Source organism: Fusarium coffeatum (assembly GCF_003316985.1).
Source record: "Fusarium coffeatum strain FIESC_28 chromosome Unknown BRIP53273_contig_34, whole genome shotgun sequence".
NCBI classification, from domain to species: domain Eukaryota; kingdom Fungi; phylum Ascomycota; class Sordariomycetes; order Hypocreales; family Nectriaceae; genus Fusarium; species Fusarium coffeatum.
In genome coordinates this window covers 123,619-140,521 of record NW_022157831.1, presented here as the reverse complement: position 1 = coordinate 140,521, position 16,903 = coordinate 123,619, and the positions used below count along the sequence as shown (strand labels likewise).

The 16,903-nt window shown below is 49.0% G+C and overlaps 7 protein-coding genes across 7 annotated transcripts; 2 read left to right on the top strand and 5 right to left on the bottom strand.

Moving 5' to 3' along the window:
* Nucleotides 1-351: 351 nt before the first annotated feature.
* On the top strand, nt 352-978 carry FIESC28_01356 (uncharacterized protein; the record flags this gene model as incomplete). Its single annotated transcript, XM_031155507.1, has 3 exons — nt 352-391; nt 442-544; nt 603-978. 3 exons carry the CDS (start codon nt 352-354, stop codon nt 976-978), a joined length of 519 nt encoding a protein of 172 aa, XP_031020454.1.
* An 894-nt stretch (nt 979-1,872) lies between these two features.
* On the bottom strand, nt 1,873-4,109 carry FIESC28_01355 (uncharacterized protein; the record flags this gene model as incomplete). The annotated part of the gene is made up of 3 exons (XM_031155506.1): nt 1,873-2,140; nt 2,195-3,362; nt 3,452-4,109. 3 exons carry the CDS (start codon nt 4,107-4,109, stop codon nt 1,873-1,875), a joined length of 2,094 nt encoding a protein of 697 aa, XP_031020453.1.
* Nucleotides 4,110-7,126: 3,017 nt separating this feature from the next.
* Nucleotides 7,127-7,789, bottom strand: FIESC28_01354 (uncharacterized protein; the record flags this gene model as incomplete). The annotated part of the gene is made up of 2 exons (XM_031155505.1): nt 7,127-7,542; nt 7,597-7,789. 2 exons carry the CDS (start codon nt 7,787-7,789, stop codon nt 7,127-7,129), a joined length of 609 nt encoding a protein of 202 aa, XP_031020452.1.
* A 1,653-nt stretch (nt 7,790-9,442) lies between these two features.
* Nucleotides 9,443-12,073, top strand: FIESC28_01353 (uncharacterized protein; the record flags this gene model as incomplete). The annotated part of the gene is made up of 3 exons (XM_031155504.1): nt 9,443-10,240; nt 10,365-11,606; nt 11,654-12,073. The coding sequence occupies 3 exons, from the start codon at nt 9,443-9,445 to the stop codon at nt 12,071-12,073; spliced, it is 2,460 nt and encodes an 819-aa protein (XP_031020451.1).
* A 450-nt stretch (nt 12,074-12,523) lies between these two features.
* FIESC28_01352 (uncharacterized protein) lies at nt 12,524-13,487 on the bottom strand (the record flags this gene model as incomplete). Its single annotated transcript, XM_031155503.1, has 3 exons — nt 12,524-12,607; nt 12,659-12,763; nt 12,819-13,487. 3 exons carry the CDS (start codon nt 13,485-13,487, stop codon nt 12,524-12,526), a joined length of 858 nt encoding a protein of 285 aa, XP_031020450.1.
* Nucleotides 13,488-14,315: 828 nt separating this feature from the next.
* FIESC28_01351 (uncharacterized protein) lies at nt 14,316-14,767 on the bottom strand (the record flags this gene model as incomplete). The annotated part of the gene is made up of 2 exons (XM_031155502.1): nt 14,316-14,612; nt 14,675-14,767. 2 exons carry the CDS (start codon nt 14,765-14,767, stop codon nt 14,316-14,318), a joined length of 390 nt encoding a protein of 129 aa, XP_031020449.1.
* Nucleotides 14,768-16,124: 1,357 nt separating this feature from the next.
* On the bottom strand, nt 16,125-16,745 carry FIESC28_01350 (uncharacterized protein; the record flags this gene model as incomplete). The annotated part of the gene is made up of 4 exons (XM_031155501.1): nt 16,125-16,161; nt 16,221-16,340; nt 16,394-16,651; nt 16,705-16,745. 4 exons carry the CDS (start codon nt 16,743-16,745, stop codon nt 16,125-16,127), a joined length of 456 nt encoding a protein of 151 aa, XP_031020448.1.
* Nucleotides 16,746-16,903: the final 158 nt, after the last annotated feature.

Genomic DNA, 16,903 nt, shown 5'->3' with positions numbered 1-16,903 from the left:
GACGGAACTGGAGTTATGTTATTGTTTTATTTCTCTATCGGATGAAAAGAGTTTGTTTTCCTGCCTGCCACTGATAGAATATCTTTTTGGTGTTTGAGCAAGAAGTCGAAATATCTTAACTCTTACCTCATGAATCGACATTGGATGTTTCTATAGAAGCATGGTATCTGAGAAGCTCCCCGTGTAATTGATAAGATACCCCACCACTATCAATATATATCCCCCACTTCCCGCCCGCCTGGACCCGGAGTAGCATTAGTCCGCTAAATCCAATCCCGTTCATGAAGCTTAGACAAAGCATCGCATGTAAACATCCAACATCTCGTTATCAATCCTTACGACAACGTCAAGATGGCGCCTGTTGATCGCGTAGACCATAATGCTCTTGAGCGTGAGTTTATTTCCATATCAATTTTCGGTCATGCACTAACATACCCAAAGAACAGCTCAAGGACATCATCCAGGATCTCTACCAAATAATGGTCCAGGTCTCAACTTACGACTCAGTTGGCTGCTCAAGTAGAGAAGTCCTCATCAACGAAATGTACCACGCTCGAATCTCACTTCAATATTCTCAAAGAAGTAAACTGACAAGTCTTCAGCAAAACACTCTCCGAGTCCCTCCGCACACTTCACACGTCAGCTTCACCACCACATAACCTCCCCTCGGTACCCCCAGAACTCCTCGAATATGTCGAACATGGCCGTAACCCAGATATCTACACACGAGAATTCGTCGAGCTTGTGCGTCGCGGTAACCAGCTCATGCGAGGAAAACTCAACGCCTTTGGATCTTTCCGCGATATTCTGGCCGAGAATATGACGACTGCTATGCCTGAGCTGCGCGACGATGTGGCTCAGGTTGTTGAGGCTACAGGAGGTGTGCCGCCGGGCAGAAGGAACGGAGAGCAGTCGCAATCGCAATCACAGCCGCAGCAAAATGGTGCCAGTAACCATGCATCTTCATCGGCTGCTTGAGAGTAAGCTGAGGACGATAGACGGTTTTGATGTTTCTTTTTCTCACGCGGTAGTTATTTTTGGGCCGCGGACTTATGATACCCTAGGCGCGTATGATACCGCGCAACTTAATGCATTGTCTTTCGTGTAAACGCTGCGTAAACTTGTGCAGCATGATTATATTGTTTAAGACTTCAAATTCGGCCAAGAGACGATTTTGTTCTTAACGAGATGCTTAGCGAATGTCAAAATACGATTAGATCAATAGTCGTGATTAGCATTGACAATTGGGTATCGAAATCTGATACGTAATCTCTAAGAGGACGACTATCATTTTCAGTCATATTGATGTTGTATGCATAAACACAAATTCCAAGGAACCGTTCTAAAAGAATTCGTGATCATATCCTAGGTCCCTTCGACCCTGTATAAGCAATCCATTATCCTTGTGCATTGCCATGCCTATCATTGATGTCTATGCCTGAAACAAACGCCGAACAATGGTATGTTATGTAGCATATACAAAGTTCCCTTGTATGCAGTCGGAACGTTCTACAACCTCAACGGGGGTTTCCTTCCAAAGACCGGAATGTGTTTCATGCAAATGTATGCGGATCCAACAAGTGCCAGAACCAAGATCACCGCTTGCCATGGAAGCAAGACAGCTGCCGCCATAAATAAAGTGCCGTATCGTCGCACAGAATCGACCAACCGATCATGGGCTTCTTGGTCTTGTCCCTGACCCGCGGGTTTGCTTTCCTTGGCTTGTGGGTAGAAACCCTCTCCGCTGAGGGGTATTGTGTAGTCGTCGTCCTCTCCATCTTCCTCTTCATCCTCATCATCCTCGTAGTAATAAAACGAGTCCTCATCCTCACTATCCTCGAGGTCGTCATCATCATCATCAGCGCCATGTGGTCATGAGAAGTTGAAACCACCGGGGTATCCACCACCACGCTGTCTAGGATCACCCCCAAAGTTGAAGTGGGCACCACCACCGCCGGGGAAGCCCCCAGCTGATCGGAAACCGCCGCCGCCACCACCGAAACCTTGCTGGCCCATCATGCTGAAGAGAATCTCGGGGTCGATGCCACCCATGCCTCCGCCCATACCGCCCATACCGCCACCGCCGAACATATCGTTAGGGTCCATCAGGTCATCACCATTGTCATAAGCGGCACGCTTCCTAAAAGTCGGGTCAGTAATGCGTTCACTTCAATGCATGTAGGGAGTCTCTTACTGAGGGTCGCTCAAGGTCTCGTAAGCTTCCTGCAAGTCCTTGAACTTCTCCTCGGCGTGGGCATCGCCGGGGTTCTTGTCAGGGTGAAGCTTGACGGCCATCTTGCGGTATGCCTTCTTAATCTCGTTGTCTGTAGCCGTCTTTTCAACGCCAACAATCTTGTAATAATCCTTTCGCTGGGCCTTCTTGAGTTCAAGTTCTGCCCTGCGAATCTCCTTGGCGATGTTGCGGTCTTCCGGCTCGAGCTCTTGGATTTCCTTCCATTCCTTGACGGCATCATCCCACCTTTCGGCACCACCCAAAGCATTGGCCTTGGTCTTGCGGGCCTTTGTGTAACCAGGGTCGAGGCTGATAGCTCGTTCACAGTCGGCGATGGCATCATCGTACTGCTTGAGCTTAATCTTGCATTGTGCTCTGTTCTGCAACAGCTTTGAGTTCATGCTCTTGTTGGAGGGATCAATTTCCAAAGCATTGGTATATTTCTCAATAGCAGGCTGTAGGCGACCAGCCTTGAAGTCGGCGTTACCCTCCTCCTTCATGCGGTCAAGTCTCTGAACAATTCTCAACCACTTAACAGCGTCGCGGAAGTCTGGGTCACAGTTAATGGCCATGCGGAAGCACTGGATAGCCTTGTCGTTCTCGCCCTGGCCGTACAGAACACGTCCGCGGAGAACAAGGGCCTCAGGGTCCTGGTTGTTGTGTCGGAGAAGGTTCATAGCAATGTTCTGTGCCTCTCCCAAGGAGTTCTCTCGTCCCATCAATAGATAAGCTTCTCCACGCATAAGCTGCCACTTACGAGGCTTGGTAACACGATAACCAAGGCCTCGCTCAGCCAGGTCAAGAGCATGAAGCACCATAGACGTACCAGACCCGTTGCCCTGCTGGAGGATATCACGGGCAGACTGAATGTGGTGCAGCATTTCCTTGGCCGGGCTTACATCCTTAGCGGATGGTTGGGGATCCATGCGGTTGAAAGTTGTCATGGCTTCCTCTGGTCGGCCCAGAGCAGTATAGATACGGGCCAATCGTAGAAGAATCTTGGCGTTCTGGGGATCAGAGTCGGCAGCTCTGGAGCAGTCTTCCAGAGCCTTCTCATATTGACCGTTGGACATATAAGCAGCAGCTCGGTTGCCTAGATAAGTAGCGGAGAAGGGGAACAAGTCGACAGCTGCGATTGGATGTCAGCATTTGGAGATACTTTATGTAGAGCTGAAAAGGTATGGAAATAAGAGCCTCTTGGCAAGTGGCAATACATACCTTTGCTGTACTGCTCGATGGCCTTATGGTAGTTTTTGTCCTTAAAAAAGCGGTTGCCCGCATTCTTGTAGGACTCAGCATCCTCCTCGGGTGTGATGGTTGGGCTTCCAGGGTTGGACTTGTGAGGAGGAGGTGGAGGGGCGCCGTCATCATGACTTGAGCCGTTGGGGATAGGAACGGAGAAGTTGGCCTGGGCGTTGGCCTTTTGGTTGGGAGGAGTCGTAGAGCGAGCGCCATTAACAGGCTCGCTATCGACGTCCATCGAGTTACCGTTCATGGCTGCGGCGAGAGCGGATAATCGCTTGCGCTCTTCGGGAGGAAGGTTAAGAGGGTGCGTATCAGGCTCGTACTTGGGTCGACGAGAGGAAGAATGAGAGTGGGAGGAGTGACTAGGGTCGGTAGAATGCCTCGATAGCCTTGAAGAGCGGGTCTTGGATGGTTCGGCGAAAGATGAGGGCCGAGATGATTTCCTTGAAGACTTTGAAGGCGACTTCTCGCGGGCGGGCGATGAAGGTTCGGAGGAGTAGGGCGGTGGTTGTTCAGAAGCGTCGTGCTCACGGTCGCGCTCCTCGAAAGTGGCGGATTTCCTTGAAGAGGAAGGGGGAGGAGTGGAGGAGGAGGAATTTGGCTTCTTGCCGCTACCGAAGAAGTTCTTCATTTGAAATTGGACCAAAGAAAGTTCCGTTCCGATGCCAGAATAACTTTAGTTGGGATGGAAGAATCCCCAAGAATCCCCGTAACAAGCTTATGCCGGTTACTTGAGTCGATGCCCTAAACGGGCGTTAAGAAAAAAACCGATTTTTTTTCCGGGGCCTTGTCCCTCTCAAGTGGCTCCTTGGGACTGGGACGGGACAAAAACAGGTCGTGCGGCTCTGAGCCTAAAAGGGGTGAGGAGCGGGCGAGGTAGACTATGGACTTCTGTACGGGCAGTACTGGACCGGTACTTAGAAGACCGTAGAAGATAGCTGAGAGGTAAGTAGCGAGTCTGTTGGAGCCCAAGTTAGAATTAAAAGATGAAGAGAGAATTAAAAAAGTACACACAAAGAGTCCGAATATGACACCTAGATCATCAATAGTCAAGAAGATCCAGATTCAGAAGAAAGGAAAGAAAGAAAGAAGAAAACAAAATCGGGGGCAGGGAAGGAAGAGACGAGATGATGAAGGAGAAAATGATGACCCTTGTTGAGCCAATACAAGTCCTAAGTTTGGTACGGATACTCTCTAGGTAACTGACTGACTGATGTTAATGAGATGGGCGAACCGGGCTGTGACAGTGACGAGTGACAAGCCAAACGACATGGAAACTCAGCCCAGCCGATTTATCAGCCCCAGGGCATTTTCCCTACCTATCCTATCCATTTCCTCCCCAACATCCCATGGGCCATGGGATGGGAGAGACATCCATACTAAAACTAGGTGTGAAAATGAAAGATCAAACTGCTGGACTTCCTATCCGAGTAATCCGTCACTCCAACTTGTGACTCTCATTAGCCTGTCGGATCATTGCAAAAGACACCCATATCCATATCCATCCATCCTTTGAAAGAGAAGGCTGGGCTCTGCAGGTATCCCCAGTTACCGACGGCGGCTCACAGCGGAAGCCTACCGTAGGCACATACATACGCCAGTCTGGTCTAAGCGATTTGTTGTTTGATTTCTACCTGACCTTGAGGACCAGTGACTTGTATTGCTTTTCCTAGAACATATTAAATGATATTTATCCTCGAATCTATTACGGCTATCCATTTCGAGACTTGGGCAACACACGGTAGATATGTTTGTCTGCTGTGCGAGTATCTTTCTTGTACCTCGTTCCCCAGGCCAGATATCCTTGGCCTTGTCACCACGCGCTTCAGCTTCAAAACTCCCCACTACGGACCCCCAGCTATGGAGTTTATGACAACCTACCAATTAAGCAAGGACCATGTGCAATGACAATGAAGTTTAGCGACCAAATCCGATGGACGAGAAAAAAGCATAGTTAGGTCTTGTCCATTTAGTCTGCATATGCAGTGAGTTGTCCTCAGACCTTGAGCCAACCAAAATAGTCCAGACAATAGGTTGGAGGTTGGGATAGTCTGGTCTATCAAACTCGAGACGGGCCTATGGCAGCACTTCGAAAACAAAAGACTTGTAATTACAGCATAGCCATAATGACGACAAGATCAAGTATCCATCGCCTGCCAAGGCACAATACAGAAGACAGATGGAGAGAGAAATCTGTCAACTCAGATAATTACATACAATCCCGACTCCTCTAACCCCGCGAGCAACTAACAACTTTTAGTGCCCGTAGCCCGTACCTAACTCACCGTTCATCGGCCCGCATAGAACTAACCTACTATCGAGGCTTTGCACTTAACAAGACGTCATGTTTCTAGAAGGTTCAGTGGGGCCGAACTCGGGACCCTGGAATAACACATTCTCACCAGCCATCCTCGATTCTTACAGGCTGCTCTTAGGCGCCCTCACAACGCTTTCCTTGTTGTGTCTAAACGGCTCAACGGGTGGCGGGTTGGATCCATGCCCTGCTCGTTCTCGTTGTCTGGTGAAATTGAAATTTTGGGATCTTCAAGGGGCTTGCGTTTCGCTTGGCTGCAAATCATTGCAATCCACGGCTGCCCCGGATTGTTTTTCTACGCCTATCAGCATAACCCAGAGCCATTATCCAGCCTGTTCATTAACGTCGCTGTGTATACTATCTATGACCTGAGTTGGTGGCTTTATCAGCACATGTGCTGTTAATGAACAGATATCATAATTAAAGTTATGTCCTAGCTCTGTGACGTCGAAACGGGTATCATAAATACCACGTGCAACAATATCCGTGCATTCATTGAATTGCTGTACCACACTGGCAAACATCTCTACGTCGTACAGTCGGAAGAAAGGGCAATACGTGCTGCTGATAGACATATTAAACTATACTACATGGTATATCTGGAACAAGCTAATACTAGTTGCTCAGCCGCAGCGTCTGAATAATACATAGACGAGATAGTTTCAGGCATCACAAACATCCATGTATCATTCCCCTTGCGTCCTAGTTGCGGGCCGCTATCGGGTTCAACTTAACACAGCAGTTATATAGGTACTACAACACGTACCTCTCCCTGATCTCTTCACGTCCATACAGTCCTTTGAATCCATGATGGCTTTAATCAAGACCAGAGCCACAAGATTCATTGTTATAACAGGTTCAATGAACTTTGGTGCTGTCGAGTGACCAATATGCTTCTGATCGCAGCGGAAGTCGGTGTTGAATCGCAGTGTTTTTGCATGTCGTTTATACATGTTGATCTATGTGACACATCCTACCCTCCACGATCAGAGCAATCATCATTCACCCGATAACAATAAGACGACTAGCCCAATATGCCCAGGGCCATTTGTCCCAATAATAGGAATTAATCGTATTCTCATCCGATAACCTATGCTGTTCCCAAGCGTTACCCAACCCATGAACCATACCCAAGTGCCGGCACCCTTTACATAACAAATCCACCATAATTTGATATCAAATGAAACAAAAAGCAAGACAAGACTGTTTCCCAGTCATTTCACAAACCGCGCCGCAAGAAATGATGCCTCAGCTTCGACAACCATGTCATTGCCAGCATGCCAATACTCCGTACCTTCTAGCCGTAGAAACAACGCATGATGCCACAAGGTCTCTTAGTCATCGTGTTCATTAGAATTCTTATCAGAACCATTGTTAGACCCCATGATGGAGCCGACAAACTCTTGGTACTTGAACACCTCGCCTCTCTTGGCTCCAAGGTGGGCGTTCATGTTGCGGTTGAAGGCTCGTCGCCCAGTGAATCCATTCATGATCTTATCAATCTCACTGGCAGTCAACGCCTTCTCGCCAGGCTCGGGTTCTGTGTTGAGAAGAGCATTACGTAGCTCAACCACGTCCACCTGACCGCTGTCGTCGTTATCGAAAGCCGAAAAGGCGGAGAGCAGGTCGGCACTATCCGATAGAGCTGCGAGTGCGTCGGCAAGCGAGTTCAGAAACACTGCTAGGCTGATGGTTTGAGGAGCTGATGGAGGAAAGAAATGGGATACATCGGCTGGGCTAGAGGGAAGACCTGTTTCGTGACGTTAGTTACTGATGTAGTATCTTCTGGCTATGCGGTTCATACCTAGCTGGTTAAGCATATCCGTAACGTCTTCTCGGTTCACAACACCATCGCAGTCCTGATCCATGATCTGGAATGCATCTCGGAGTGTTCGAACTTGGGTCGCTTGCAATTGCGATAGCGCATTGCCGTTACCAAGTGACTTTGATACAGGAGTTCGAGGAGCCGACAATCGCGAGGGTGATGGAGAAGCCATTTCGTCTTTCACGGGTGTCTTGGGCTTTGGTGTCCAGCTATTTTGTGTACTTGTAGGAGTGGTAGCTCTAGCGAAGCGCGAGGTAGAGCCAAGAGGTCCGGCCTTTGTTGGGGATCCAGTCGGTGTGGTATGTCGGAGGGGAGACGGTGAAGCAGGAGATTCGGCTCGACGAAAGGGTGAACTACGAGTAGGAGAAGAGCCATAGCCTAGAGGCGAAGGCTTGTATGCCGCCGGTACAGACTGAAAAAGAAGGCGTTAGCTGGGCCGGGCGTCACTGGTCAGGGATTGTTCGTCATGGAAGGAGTACCATTGTCTTGTACGTGGGTCCGTCCGTGTTTGACGAGCGGAGATGGGAAAATAAACAGGTTTGGAAGGGGACGAGGAAGAAAAAGCGAATGGTTTGAGGTTAATTGGTGGTAATAAGAGTGAGATACAGTATAAGACAGGCTATGGATTTGTGGGATGGTTATGGGCAGCCGTTGTCGTCAATTGGGGAAGAATTGAGGTTGTAATGCGGTTTAACGAGGCTCGCCAAAGTAAACAAGAAAGTGGTTCCCAGGGAGATGCATTGAGAATGAACATTGGACGCCACAAAGTGCGCCACAACGTGAGCCACATGTGAAAAGCCAAGACCCGTGTCATGGCACTCGCATGGCGCTAAAAAGGGAGCATGGATGCATTAACCTTGGGAGGGGAGCCTACCACAAGCTGAAGGTTGCGATTTCAGGGGACGCAGGGGGATGAGAGCGACCCTTTTTCTTAGTGGGGACGAGTTTTGAGTGGTCGGGTCTTTTTTTCCTTGACGATGTATCTCTAAAGACGTTTAGTTGGTTGCAGTGATTCAAGATTTGAGCGGCTGATTGATTAACGAAATAGGCCCAATTGGAGACTAATAGACGGAACCGGTCTTGCGACACGTAGAGAACCGTTTTCAGGGGTTAAGTTAATCTATTAAATGGGAATGAGGGGGAAAAGCCTGGACCCGACGTTGTGGATATGGCATCGTAAATGGTCTTTAACCCTTTATCGAGACTCTCAACTACTGTACTTGTGATTATCTTTTTGATTATTTTTAACGAGACAAGAACATTCTGTCACATTGACTGTCGTTTGTTGAATCAATCTTGTCCCACCAATACATCCATCCTCTCTATCCCTACAAGCGACGCAAGTCAAGCCTTCGCCCAGGTTGCGTTGCGCCCACATTCATTCACCCTGTGGCGGACTAGACTATGTCTCAGCTACAAGACTGTCTTTAAATCTGTTTCTGTTGCATATCCGATAGCAGAGCAACTGGCAGTGTTACTGTACCGGCTGTACTCTGCTCTAATTATACCAACCCACTTCAACTGTTTCAATTCACAGCCGTTCGACTGAAGAGAATATTACAGTAGGTGACGCTCAAAGTGGAACATACAAGCGTCGATCCCACTGCTGCATTGCATTGCAGTAACAGTACACCGCATCCTTCAACCACAGCGCAGGCCTAGTCAAGGTACCGTACACTCTTCAATCGGACCTCCCGAGTCGAAACGCAAGAAATCACATCACCCAATCCGGTCCATACGAGGGTGTCGTGTTTCGTGTCTCGGAACCCCGGTCTGATCCCGTCTTCGGCCTTGTCTCGTCTCCGCCTCCGCCTCCATCTCCATCATGGCTTCCTCGTTTCAGTCGACGCTGCCATTCTTATCCAAGACGTCAAACAGCACCGCGAATACCCACGGTCATAAGCACAGCATCAGTAACTTCTCCAATGCTTCATTGCCCAATCGACGAACTTCCTTGGCCTCGTTTCACTCTTCGCGCCCAGAATCGCAAATGTCACAGGCCTCGCCGCCGCCTTCGAGGTCACCCCTGCCTCCAGGGCCCGAAGCTGATCGCATATCGGATCCCAATTCTCGATCAAAGACGCCCTCGACAGGATTGTCCTCTCAGCATTCTTCTCTGTCTGCCCCTCGACGAACCAACCCTCATGGTCGACCTTCCAGAAAACTACGCTCCCAGTACCCACGAAGCTCTACCGAGAACCATGTCGAATACATTCTTGTCGCATCGTTCGATATTGATCGAGGACCTGTCATGGAGCATCAGTATCCAGTTGCGATCACAGGCGACGAGAATATGTTAGCTGAGCTCATGTTGCCGGATCAAGCCCATGCCCGTAACCAGGATTGGACAATATTCTTCCTTCACAAGGACACCAGCGAAGAGGATGAAGATAAAGAACGCAAGAATAAAGAAGGTCGAAAGAAGAGGCGTAAAAGAAGACGTGACAAGGCGGCTGGTGTAATCGATGAAGAGGGCGAAGAAAACGAAGAGGACCTGCCAGAAGAGGAATGGGACGACGATGAAGAAGATGGCGACGAATCTACCGATAGCGAACCTGAGGGCGGCGAGGGCCCTCCATTAATTTATGTGCTGAATCTAGTCAACACAAAACATGACAAGTCGGTCAAGCGAGGGGCCATTGTCAAGGCCATGGCCATCTGCACGCGACATCCCTTCTTGCATATATACAAGGCAAGTAGCCTTCACACACATACTGTGCCTACGCGCATCAGCTAACCGTATCTAGCCTTTACTACTACTGGCTTTGGAGGAATACTTCAAAGCACCCGTTCCAGAGACATTGGCCATGCTATATGACTCAGTCAACGCCATGGATTTGTCCCTAATGCCCAGGCTTAGTCTTTTGGAGCGCCATTTATTACAAGCCAGCGATAATAGGGATCTCTTTGTGGAGAAGTTCGAGCAGATGATTCAGATGCGGATAGCCGAAGACCAACGCGAGGAGGCGACAGATGCTTCGCTGGATGCGACAAGGAGCCCAACAAAAATGACCGGTATTTCAAGAGCTGGTACAAAGGCCCATGTTGAAGGTGGCCAGTCGATTTACTCGGTTCCCCGCGACACACATGAGTTTGAGAGCAAGGTCATGTACAAGGGCATACCGATCCCCATCAAAGTGCCTGTTGCTGTCATGCCGGAAACCGTCGGTGACTTTTCACTCATTAAACTCATTCAGAACTTCTCAGATGTTCATCAGAAATCGCCACAACCGTTTGCGCTACATCCTCATCTCACAAGCAATGGAGTGAACACACATCCGGTTATTGTGCTAGCGAATGCGCTACTGACACAAAAGAGAATCATCTTTATGGGTTATAACATGCCCTCAGGCGAGGTTGCCGAAGCTGTCTTGGCCGCGTGTGCGTTGGCCTCGGGCGGCATTCTTCGTGGGTTTACACGACATGCTTTCCCTTACACCGATCTAACAAAGATCGATGATTTGCTCAACGTACCCGGCTTTATCGCTGGTGTAACAAACCCAACATTTGAACTTCACCCGGAATGGTGGGACGTCTTGTGCGATCTGCCCAGTGGAAGGGTCAAGATCAGTACAAAGATCGACCCTGCGCCTGTGACAGAAGGCCTGCTGTATTTCCAGCAGCAGAATGCAGCTTTTGCAACCATTGCAAGTGGTACGACAAACACGAGCCAGGATTACACGGGTGATAATGCCTTCATGGCCGATGTTTTGCGAAGCATTGCTGCAAGACATGGTGAGCGTGTAATTCGAGCTAAGTGGAGAGACTGGGTTGCGAAATTCACACAGATCGCGGCCAAGTTCGAGGAAAGCGTGTACGGAGCTAGTGCCCTGTACATCGGAGGCGAAGACCAAGACTTGATGCCGCAAGGGGCCAACGGGCATGGATACGTCTGGCCAGATGATACAGCTAAGAATAAGGAGCTTGCTGGTAATGTAACAAGAATCGAAGGATGGCGCAACACTCGAAGCTACTACAGCTTCATCCAGGTAAGAACATATCGAGAAGAATACAATTCTCAACTAACACCTTTCAGGATTTGGCACAGATCTATACCATCAGACCCTTGAAAGGTCTTGATCTCGCCCATCTTCACGACCGTCTACGAATGCAGCGCTTAACACCTGCACAGAGCAGAGATATCTACCTTACGATCTCCAAACATGTACATACATATGACGAGATTTGCTTACTCCTCAGCGTCGCTCCTGAATCTCACGCAGGACTGTTTTATCTCGGTCTCGGCCTTTTCCACAAGGACCGCGAGGTCCGCCTTAGAACAGCGGATCTCTTAGAACGCATCGCCGACCACGAAGCAGGTCAGCACTGGTGGAGAAGTCTCAGTCGCTTCGAGAAGCTAGCATATATGCGCCTCCGTCGGGAAGTGGATGCAGAGATGCAAGCAAAGCTAGAAAAGGAGGGTATAAGCCCAGAGATGGAGCGAGTGGCGAGCTAATTGTTCCAAACGGAGTTGACATGCGGGCTTAAGGATGTTATTTATGGGCTAGAGAAATGTTGAAGGGTGATTCTTCTAGAGGTGTTATGACATGGATTTGCATTAGATACCTTTCAAGACACATCTAGGCGGCGTTTCGATCAAATATATGGGAGGGAGACGACAGTCATTGTTCACAATCATCAATGGTTGCGTATAAGTGAACCGTTACAGAATATTATCATTTTACTTGCTTTTTGCGTCCTTTGATCGGAAGGGTCACGACCCATTCTCAGCTACCTATAATCCAGTGTCATGTATCATCATAACCAATAAAACCGAAAGCCTTAGCTTCTCATGAGCAGACCATGCTGCTTTGTTTTTCCCAAGATGGCGCCGTAAATAAACCCAACCGAATTTTGTCAAAGAACTGTTGGCTTTTCACCTATCTTACAGCGCACTGCGTGGTAGTCACAAGAGACCGAGAGCCTTGGCGGCGTGCTTGACGTGGTCCTCGCCGAAGGTGGAGATGAAGAAGTAGGAGTGGTCGTAACCCTGCGATGTGTTAGTCGAGTCGTTTTAAGGGTTGTATAGTAGGTTACTCACGTCCTGGTAGCGGAGGTTCAGACCGTCGATGCCGTTGTCCTTGACAACCTTCTCGAGGTTTTCGGGAAGAAGCTGGCTCTGCTTGTAGAAGTTGTCACCAGTGCCCTGGTTTTGTTAGTGAGATCTTATCATAGGATTGAAGGCAATGATTCAAACTTACAACATCGATGAGAGCGGGGAAGTTGCCCTTGTAGCTCTTGAGGAGCTCAGTGGCGTCGTGCTTCTTCCACTCCTCCTTGTCCTCACCAAGGTAGCCCTTGAAGGCCTTCTCACCCCAGGGGCACTGAGAAGGGTTGCAGATGGGAGCCCAGGCGCTGACACTCTTGTACTTGCCAGGGTTCTTGAGGAACAGAGTCAAAGCACCGTGACCACCCATGGAGTGACCAGAGATAGAGACGCGCGATGAGTCAACCTCCTTGAACTCCTTGAAGATGAGGTCAGGCAGCTCGTTGGCGATGTATGTCTCCATCTTGTAGTGCTGGCTGTAGGGGTCCTTCTTGGCGTCGATGTAGAAACCGGCGCCGCTGCCAAAGTCATATGAGTCGTGCTCACCGGGCAGGTCGGTCTCGCGAGGAGAAGTGTCTGGGTAGAGAAGGGCGAGGCCGAGCTTGGAGGCGTGGGCTTGAAGGAAGCCCTTCTCTGTGACGTTATCGGGAGTGCATGTGAGACCGGAGAGGTAGATGAGGAGAGGCGCGGGCTTGGAGGATGAAGCGGAACCGGGGAGCCAGAGGGTTGCGTTCATGGGAGTTCCAGTGACGGCAGACTTGTGAGAGAGCTTCAGAAAGCGTCCGCCGAAGCTGTTGATGGTGGCATTTGTGGTGAAGGCCATGATGGGCTGTTTGATGTGAGATGAGATAAAAGACAATTGCTGTACAAGGTCAATTGAGGGGGTATCAAGTTGATGTTAGTTTCAAGAATGAAAAGAAGAAGAGTGAAAGACGTCAGGTAGTTTATTATGAAATACTTGAGCTGTCTCCAAGGAGGGGAAGCTTCCAGTTAAGGCGTGGTCCGGGGTAACCTTTAACCCCACTATCATCATCGTTACCGGGATGCCCACTACCCAAACATGACGAATGCCGAATTATCTCCCCGATTTGATCTCATTCCCCGCTCCGGAGTCCGGAACCTCGTCCGTGTCACGGGTCGGCGACAAGATACTGCCGGTATATTGGTATTATAGATATCACTGATGTACTGCACTCATTGATGGTATTTCTTATTATTATATGCAATCCCTTCGCTATCTTATGAGTTTCATGACTATCCATTCGTATTGATTCACGTCTGCTCGATGCGAATCAGTGTCGAAATGCTAATAAACAATCACCACCATTGCTAACAAGTGCAGAGATCTCCATCCGGCGTTCTAGTCCATTACTCCGTACCCAGTTTGGTGGATCAGCAACTCGCAATAACATTTCCTTACCATTGACACGCAGATGACAACAACAGACAGGCTGTGTTTGGTGTGAGAATCGGACTTATATTCCTCTGTGTTGTAAAAGCCAATTCCAAGCTACCTGCCAGTCAACCATATTCACGCCTTAACGCCGATCGCTTCCAACAAACTCCAAATTTTGAAAGTCAAGGGACAACGCCCAGCTCATAAGAAACATCTTCTTCATAGATACCCGACCGAAGATGCAAAGCCCCTCAATCATGACTTGTCCTTGCGCTTGCACCTGAAACTGCTGATAAGGGTGTTCCACTCAATAGCAGTCAAGTTAGCCTTGTTTTCATACTCGTAGTCGACTGGACCGAATGTACACCCTGTAGGGCTCTTGCAGATGCCGTCGCAATCGACCGTGCGAGGGTAGCAGAAGAAGTCCTCTCCGTCTGGCGAAAATGTGCTCGTGTTATGGTAGAAAGGCGCTTTGAGCTGATGGCATACATCGAACTCATATACTTCGTGGGTGCATGTACCTGTTGAGTTGGCACCTGTGCATAGCAAGACCTGGGTGACAAAAAGTCAGTACGGCTTAAGCTATAGACAAAAGATGTAAGGGGACCACTTACACCTCCAAGTTCTCTCTTATACAAAGATAATAGAGGAAAGGCAGAAATGCTGGTGGCCGAAGCAAAGGCAGCGACGATCTGAGAGAACTTCATTGTGGTCGTAAGCTTATGTTGTTGAATACCTAGAGGTAGGTCGGTAGTGGAAATGGAATTGTCAGACAGTGACTATCTGAGAAAAGATCGATAGTAAGATACGTTGAATCAGAGATATTTAGCAGAGGTTAGACTTGAGTTGTTTATATGTTGACAATGCTCGAGGTAGGCAAGTTGGTGTGAGTCGATCCTTCTCATTGTTTGTCACTGCCAACCACCTCCTTCACTACACGGCAGGTGCGACCAACCGGTTTTATAACAAACTTCCACTACGGACAAGTTTATCCAAATCGCCTACTTTTCTTTTGCATTGACTCGCTCGACTAAACTAGACGCAACCTTTCATCATCGCTCAATTCACGTTCTGTAGGGTCAAAGAACTCCCCACCGACGTCATGTCGAGTGAATGCGCCGTCTCTTTGGAGACGATGATCATTTGGTCATCCACAACGTCTGTACCACCCTTCGACTACACTCTTCTCGAACAAAACCAACAAGAGGAACCAAACTCAGCAGGGCTACCCTAAGGTCATCCTGAAGTTTACTCGCATGATCTGCGAAGCTACGGGTGTCACGGCTCTCGTTCTAGGCTTGGCCCGTTTCCGGATCAAAGTGACACAAAATTCGGAGGCTAGGAAGAACATTCTAGACCTATGGTTGGACAATTCAATTCAAGGTAATGAGACGCTCTTCAATGTGCAACGAGCCACTGAAGCTGCAGGGTCCAAGTCCTTATTTTCTTTTGGCTTAAAAAGACGTCTGGTCTGTCAAGTCGAAATTGAATGGTATGGGGGATTACTCCCTTGCTTAGAGATTGGCCGTCTATCAGACCTTGTGACGTATATGAGGAGAGTGCGCATTCGCCGTCCAAGAACAGAACATGCCGTCATGTCTCGCGCCGTTGTTTCAGTGAAACACAATTTGGCCGAGCCTATCTGGACCATGATACCCCAAACAAGTCGTCTTCGCTTGACATCATTCCCGCGTGCACTTCCGCCAAGCATATCCACGCTGGGCCAGATGTGACGTGAAAACCTTCATCAACGGGACATACTCCAGGGGCTACTGTTTCCGTCTTCCTCGACAGGTTCGGCGGAGTCAATCAACACACTCGTGCAAGGAGACACAGAAGCAATGTGATTTCCTTCTTTTGTTTTTTCTAGTTCCTGTGTAAACCAATCTCAAACGCCGCGCTTATACATAATTAATTAACCTCCTGATACACTGGGTACTCAATATGCCAAGCCAGAAGGGAGCGCACGACGTTCCAGCTCGATTGTGGTCTAAAGAAGGTCGCATGGGTATATGCGCCCGCAGGCAATCGTTTTGTTTCGTTTCGTGCTAATTCTTATCTCGCTTACTGCAACAGTTCCTCGCAGGTCCAGTCCTCATAGCTGTACCACACGCGTTAACAAAGAACATTCCGACCACTGTAGGAGCAATCATCACTTACTAGCCATCAGGCATGTACCGCCGCACGATCAAAGGGATCTTCTTCTCCCGCATCTCCTTGATAGCAATCTGCAGGGGATCAGTCTCACCCTCGAGATCGACAAGGACAGGCGCATTCATGCTGCAAAGAGTTAGTCTTTCAGTACTGCTGCAGTTCATCAAGACTTTGCGAACCTGATCTGCAATGCGCGCGTGCCGAGAATACGCGCTCTCTCGTACTTGGTCATATAGGGTGTTGTGGTTCGCTCGCTCTCGGGGATCTTCTTGTCTTTCAGGAGCTTGTCACCGCCCTTAAGCGCGTTGGCGGCAGCAGAAGGATCTCCAGAAACGACAACGTTATCATCCGGACCGTCTTGTTGCTGCTCATCACCCTCCTCGGGCTCGGGGTCGTAGTAGTCATTGATCTCCTCATCCTCGTACATAGGCTCGTCGCTGCCTAGGAGTTAGAATCGCGTGCGCTTCCACGGGGTTGCCAAGAAACTTACCCTCCAGCGCCGCCCATATCATCATCGCCGAAGTCAGACATGATGGTTATTATTGACAGAGGTAAATTGAGAGCGAAAGTGTTGTCAACAAAGGTTGTCTTTGCAATGAATGGTTTTTAGAAACGACCAGTGCAACCGCGTAAAAAAGTTCTAGAGAAGAACAAAGTAAAATCCGTTTCTGCCGGCGATTATCCGGCGC